Genomic DNA, 6869 nt, shown 5'->3' with positions numbered 1-6869 from the left:
CCCTAATCGCACAAAGCCCCCAGACTTAATTTAAATGTAGATAAAGCACTCTGCTTAGTTAAAAGTCTATAACTTTGTTCTGGTAAGATAACCTTTAAAAACCTTTCCTCTCAAAGTATACGTTGTATAAAAATGCATGCTTTAACAAGCTTGCGTGGCTTAAATGGCACATGCAGCAAAACCCAGTCTGATTCTGCATGCCCTCCATCTGTTACGGTTTTACTGAAGACCGTTTTGGTTGTGAAGCTGGCATAAAAAAAAGTTCAGCCTTGTGACAGTACAATGGCTTTTTCAGCTGCTCAAATCACGTCTTTTTTTATTATTTCTGAATGGCTGCATTTCATATTAGTATTTCATTGCTGTTTTTCTTACAGATCAGAGATAGATTTGTGAAGGAACCAGCGTTTGAAGACATCACTCTGGAGTCTGAAAGAAAAAGAATATTTAAAGATTTCATGCATGTACTAGAGGTAATTATTACTTTATTTTTTCCTGATTAGAGAATATACAAAAAAATTCTTAGTTGATAGGCTCTTAAATTGTGTGGGGAGGGAAAGGGATTTCACAGAATTCTACTGATTTCTGTTACAGTGGACATTGTGCGTTACGTGAAAGTAATGAATATTAAAACCTCATCTTGAAAGTAAGGAACTGAAGAACATGTTACAGTTATTTGATATTATTTGATGCATAGTTGTTCTTTTAATCTGCTTCCCTACAAGAATTTTGGGAAGTTAATGTAGCATCAAAATTTCCTGTTTTGTATTGGAAAAATTGTTTCTTGCTGTGATTTCATACAAACGTGATGAAACTTCTGCAGTATTTTGTTCACTACAAATCTGAAACTTCAAGAACATGCCAAGCTCTGCAGATGTACTTTTTCCCCCACTGTAGCCAATTTTTTGCCGATGTGCAAAAGGGATGTTGTAGTTTAGTTTCACTCTTAACTTTTGGATGGGCCGCAGTAAGAGTTAAGCTGCAGAAGTTTTGACAAGTCTTGTTAAATAAGGTGCCGGTTTTTCCTAGATAGCGTGAGATTTGATTTTGCCGCACATGTTCTTTGGGTGTTTTGTTTCATTTTCTGGGGTTTTAAAATGGAAGAGATTTTAAAATGGCTTAGCTTCAGAATTTCAGATTTGGCAAAGCGAGGTACGCAGTGTATTCTAGGCTGTCTTGAGCGGGGGCTTTAATGGGAAGCATTGAAACAGGGATCCAGGTAATAGAAGCTGTGTGCTTCCATGCCTAAAGTTGTATGCTTCCTTGCTTATTACAGCTTTAACATGGCAATGCTGGCAGCTGTTTATGGGTTTTGACACAAGAAATGCTTCATTTTATTGTTTGGGGGTTTTTTTAACCACTGCTAGATGCCTTGTGGATGATGAAACATCCTTACAGTTCCTTGCTGTGTCCTATAGACCGATTATAACACTTGTCTTCTCTTGTACTCCAGCACGAGTGTCAGCATCATCATTCGAAGAACAAGAAACATTCTAAAAAGTCTAAAAAACATCACAGGAAGCGGTCTCGGTCTCGTTCGGTAAGGTGTTCCGCGATGTCTTAAAACCGACTTCTGTAACTATTGGTAATGCTGTCGTCTTGCTAATTGCGTTGGGTTTGTGTCTCAAGGGCTCAGAGTCTGAGGATGATGATAGCCATTCAAAGAAGAAAAGGCAGCGTTCAGAATCTAGATCAGTTTCTGAGCGTTCTTCCAGTGCAGAATCCGGTACGAGACTTTTCTTGTTTGTTTTTGAAGTAGTGTTACTGTTTTACTGCTGGGTCCTTATCATTTTATTCATGTATTTTTGTTTCTCCGTATGTTTGTAGAGAGAAGTTACAAGAAGTCAAAAAAACACAAGAAAAAGAGCAAGAAGAGAAGACACAAGTCTGTAAGTGCGGTTAACATTTTTGAGTTGGCTAATGGGCGACTTGACAGGTTACGGTTTCAGTAATTCCTTTTTAGGTATCTGTAATCACCCAGCTGCCTTTGTGATAGGGACTGTGTGAGATCAGACTGGAGGGGAGGGTATTGGCGACGCAGTAACTTTCTGTTACATGTACCTTAATATTAAACCATTTAAGACTGCCAAATTTGGCGGGTTTAACTGCAACCATGCAAGCAGATGTAAAGGACTGTACTAGTAGCCTGGTATTTGCTGTTTATCACGGCAAATCTTGGTGTTCACTTTTACCGTGGAGTGCTGGGAAGAATCCCAGCCATCTTTGCATTTTGCCTTATGCTGAGCATCATTCCTTTTGTCTGCTTGAGTATCAGGGTTGCGTTAGAAGCTCTGATATCGACTGTACTGGAGCATCAAAAGGACCTAAAGAGCAGAAAGAGAGCTTTCACTCTAGATCACTTCAGGCAAAGAATATTCCCCCCCCCGGGTAAAGAAAGAAGTTCGAGTCTCTGAACTCGTGTTGGCTGCAAAGCTCTTCAAAACTGATGTGTTCTTCTGTTTCTGTAATTTTTTAGCAGTTAGCTGTGCCCTTCAGCGGACAGTGTTCACAAGGAGGGGGGATATTAATTGTTAGCCATTGAGCAAGGTACTAGTGCTAAAGGGTTGCAGCGCAAACAGGGTCACTTAAGCGTAGCAACACTGGGATGAAACGTGGAATAAAAACACAGTGGTGACGCCTAATCCCTCGCAGAGTATGGTTAATAGCCCAGTAAAAGCCCAGCGACGTTACAGCAACCACGTATGGCCAAGCAGCAGCGTAACAGAAAAATGTTTCCCAGACTTCACCCTTTCCAGAGATCTTACTGAATAAATGATGTGAGCGTACAGAAGGGATTTCATGTACGGCATCCAGCATACCGCGTCTGCATGCACGGAGAATGGTGGTGGTTCTTCTGTGTTGAACAACGCGCTCTCCTTTTCTTTTCAAATCACTTGAGTAATGTTTCTGCATTACTTACTTCTGCCGTGGTTAATAGGATCTGCTTAATTAGTAACCACTAAGCAGTTTTTCTAATATGGCCTATACTGAAATGAAGTCAGACTTTTCTGAGGTGTGGGTATTCTATAAATTAATACATTTAATATCAATAGTCAGTTATTTTCCCCTTTATTTACACAGGATTCACCAGAATCGGATACTGAACGAGAAAAAGACAAAAAGGAGAGAGAGAGAGAGAGCGAAAAGGACAGAGCTAGGCAAAGATCTGAATCAAAACATAAATCTCCTACTAAAAAACGACCTGGAAAAGATTCTGTAAGCTTTCTTGTTTCCTTTTTATCTGATGCTTTGGGCTTTATGTACCAGCAGGATGCTGTAGTACAGCATGCAAGCTTTATAGGTTTACTTCAGGTCAGGTGCTAAAGCTTTATTTGTGTTCCATTTCTAGATAAAAAGGACCAAATGTTCAAGCAGAGCTTAATCACACAGATCCTATTCCCTCATTTAGTGGGTTTTTTAATTGATGTCTGAAATTAGTTTGATTAAGTGCTATTTATTGTTGCTCGTTGACGTGAAGTGTGAATGAGGCACGGTATTTTATAGGCAGTACTGAAGTTTGGTCCGTACTGTGACAAAGTAGTGTTTGTGACTAAACTGCCCTTCTTTTTCCCATCCAGTTGGCCAAATTGATCTCAAAGGAGATGAGCGGCACAGCTGGTTAAACATTTGAGTGACCGTGTGGCACCTGCCTTCTAAAATCTTAGTAGTGGCAGTGCTGGGCTGGTGCTGGGCTGACACTGGAAGAAAATCGTAGTGGAACGAAGTTCCACAATTCTTGCGCTTTTCGAGCTGGGAAGTCCTGTGGGAGCGTGCTGTGACTGCAGTCCTGCTCTTCGCTGTGGTGCTTCTGTGTCTGGCCTGTTCTGGAAGGGGCTTAGAACAGTATTTTCAAAGACGCGTACAAGCGTTTGAATGAAAAACGTAAACTTCTTCTGGTTCAGCATCTTTTTGGGGTCTCTTCAGGGGGGGATTACAGGCCTCGCTCTGGTTATTTAGATTGCGGTGGTGGTGTCCTTCTGGGTAACGCCCCACACGTTCCACCTTCCGAGAGGAGATGGGAGGGCAGATGTCTGCTTTTCATATTCTCTTCTTAAAATAAGCTGCTTTGGCCCCCCGATGCCCTTGAAAACCCAGTTACGTGGCCCGACGCGGCATCTTCTGCTGAGAACGTGAACTCAGGTGTGATTAAGCAGACACAGCCTGCAGGGGGGCCTCAGCCTAGCTTGCGGCTTCCCCCTTGCCCTCCCCGCTGCTCGTGCCGCCTGCCGCTCTCGGGGCTCGCCCGCGTGACGCTGAGCAGCCCTCCACGCCGTGTGCTCCCCACCTTTCCGTCTGTATTCCCGCCGAGGGCTGCGAGGGCGACGGCGGGCAGAGGCCGTACCGCCAGTGAGCCAGCGCCGCGTGGAAAATCAATGGTTCTTACCGCTAACCTTGCTTCTCTCTGCAGGGGAACTGGGATACTTCTGGCAGCGAACTGAGTGAAGGGGAGTTGGAAAAACAGAGGAGGACTCTTTTGGAACAACTGGATGAAGATCAATGAGAACATTATTTATACCAAATACGTTTACATTGTGGCATAATAAAAGAAACCAATGTCTAATTCCGGACATGGGTTCCGATATCCCGAGTTCCATTGTTGAAATAACAGTGGGTTTTAATTTTACCACGTAAATACATTCAAGTACTATTGTTACCGGCCCGGCATCAAATCTAGAAAAGTGAATGAAATTCTGAGTGCGAAGTTGCGTGTCTGTCCTGGACCTGCTAGGCAGGACGGGTGCCCTGCTCACCGTGGAGGGAGCCCTCTGAAGGGAACACCGCGACGGAAGGCGTCTCAGTGCTCGCTGGATCTTGTCTGCAGGCCCAGGGGAGTGTTGGCACCTTTCTAGCAAAGCATCTCTTTAAGTACGGTCCTTCCTAGAAAGGTAGCGACGCCGGTTTTCCTGGCCGGTGTAGGCAGATAAAATTTCATTTTTAGAAAGAGATTCTTAATATAGTTTCTTGTGGTTTAATTTGCTTTATGGATTTGTTTTTATTTTGGAAAGGGGAAGGCAAGGGCAGGGGAGTAATGAATCCATTTCTTGATCTGTACTGAAAAAAACCAACAGATACTGGAATTGCTCTTTTGTGGACTGCGTCACTGGCCAAACCCACGTTGAGCTGTTGTATGGAACAGAAGACTTGATTTCCTGGCTGAGATTCCTGTCTAAGTACCGTCTCAGAGCGGGTTTTTACGGTAAATTTTCACAGCCCCGGGACCGCGGTTGATGGGAATGCCGGGGGCCCTTCGTTGCGGCCCAGCCGCGGGGGGCTGGCTGGTGCACGCGCCCCGCCGCCTCTCGTCTGCCCCTAAAACCCCGTCCCGAACGGCTACGGGTGTTACTTCAGCCTTTATCTTCCCGTTAAGAAAATTAAAAAATAAAAATCAAGTTGTAAATGAATTTCAATGTCTTGCCTTAAGAACCTGCTGAAGAATGTACCGCCGCGTTTCAACAGCAGCCGCGTAGCCCTGTCTAGAACATCCCTTAAAAAGGGAAAAGGAAGAAGCTTAAGCCCCGTCTCCTTTTTGATTGCCTCCCACCACTTTGCTTTTAGGAAGGTTTTGCCAGCCCTGCTCGGTGAGCAGCAGTGGCTGCTGTGGTGCACGTCCCGAGAGCTCCCCTTGGAATATTTTTGTACATTTTTATCCATTATTAAACCTTGTCTGCTAGTGTGTACTAGTATTTATTTCTAGCTTTAAATACTCTCTACAGCTCTGGTAAATGATTCCTGTCTTCCGATTGTTGGATTTAAGCAACGTGCGCGCTCGCAAAAACTATTTGAAGACTATTTAGAGTTCAGCTTCCTTTTCAGTGCATTTTTTCCTAATGTCTGCCAGCTGTTCCAGTGCATAAACCCCCAGAAGGTCCAATTCACGCAGCGTCTTTCCTTGCTGGGGCGGTTACGTGATTCAGGCTTGTTCGTAAGAATGCTCTTGGAGATGGGGATCGGTCACTTGAAATCTGAACTGCTGGCGACAGCTGATCCGCTGCGCCCGGCGGGACCCCCGTGGCCTTTTCTAGTGAGGTGATGCGGTGCTCGCGGGATGTTCGGTCCGGAGCTGGCGTTTTCCAGCAGAGTGGACTGTGGTTGCTCATCGCCCATCACTGAGGGGAAAAATACCCGAGTTTGGTCAAACGGGACCCGTGGTAATTCTTTGTAGCCAGTGGCGCGTTTAACGTCAAAATCTGGGAAGCTGCTGAAGCGTTGGCAGCGGCTTTGTTCCAGGTTTCTCTCCCGCGGCAAGTGGCTCTCCCAGGCGCGGCAGGATGGACGGGAGTCGGTGCTCCCAGGACTACTTGCAGTCAGCCGAGACCTTACATAGGTGTTTCGCTAACCCTGTAAACTCACGTTCCTGGATTTATAGTTCAACATGGAAGCGCGTAGATGGCGTAGCAGGTCGCAATGCCCAAGTGGGAACCAGACCAACCGGTGGTTTAGGGAACACGAGGTGCACCGTTCATCGTGGCTTACGCGGGTTTCACGTTGACGTAGAGCTGGGCCCTGGGAAGGCAGAGCGTGCTGAGCTGACTTGGAACGCGACAGGTCACAATGGTTTGCAACCGCATTAGAACGTATGTACGATACTCTGTTACTGCCTTGCTTTTGCTTAACTTGCATCAGGAAAAAAAGTGTTTCTAAGAAAATGCTACTTTTAAAAGGTTTGCCTTTATTTTTCCATTAAAAATAAAAAAACCTAAATGTAAATCATTCTGATGGGGTTTTTTTGTACGTCTTCATTAGATCTCGCAAAAGAAATGCATCGTAAAGGGAGTCTGCTTTCAGAACAGTCCTGGCAAGTATTAATTTAGTTTTTAGGGAAATGAGTTCAGGCTTTTTTGCAGGGTTGGTTTTTTTTTTTTTTGTCATCC

General features: G+C 44.6%; 1 protein-coding gene across 1 annotated transcript in view; it reads left to right on the top strand.

Moving 5' to 3' along the window:
• Positions 1 to 5672, top strand: part of PRPF40A (pre-mRNA processing factor 40 homolog A) — a 25815-nt gene extending 20143 nt beyond the window's left edge. The window contains 6 exon segments of the mRNA XM_009273147.1: positions 375 to 470; positions 1451 to 1537; positions 1627 to 1723; positions 1825 to 1886; positions 3079 to 3213; positions 4406 to 5672. Of these exon segments, the coding sequence (XP_009271422.1) occupies positions 375 to 470; positions 1451 to 1537; positions 1627 to 1723; positions 1825 to 1886; positions 3079 to 3213; positions 4406 to 4498 (570 nt within the window). The 3' untranslated portion in view covers positions 4499 to 5672.
• The last annotated feature ends 1197 nt before the right edge of the window (positions 5673 to 6869 follow it).

Source organism: Aptenodytes forsteri, unplaced genomic scaffold, assembly GCF_000699145.1.
Source record: "Aptenodytes forsteri isolate BGI_AS27 unplaced genomic scaffold, ASM69914v1 Scaffold174, whole genome shotgun sequence".
In the NCBI taxonomy this organism is placed as follows: Eukaryota; Metazoa; Chordata; class Aves; order Sphenisciformes; family Spheniscidae; genus Aptenodytes; species Aptenodytes forsteri.
The sequence above is the reverse complement of the archived record's forward strand: the minus strand, read 5'-3'. Positions and strand labels throughout refer to the sequence as shown.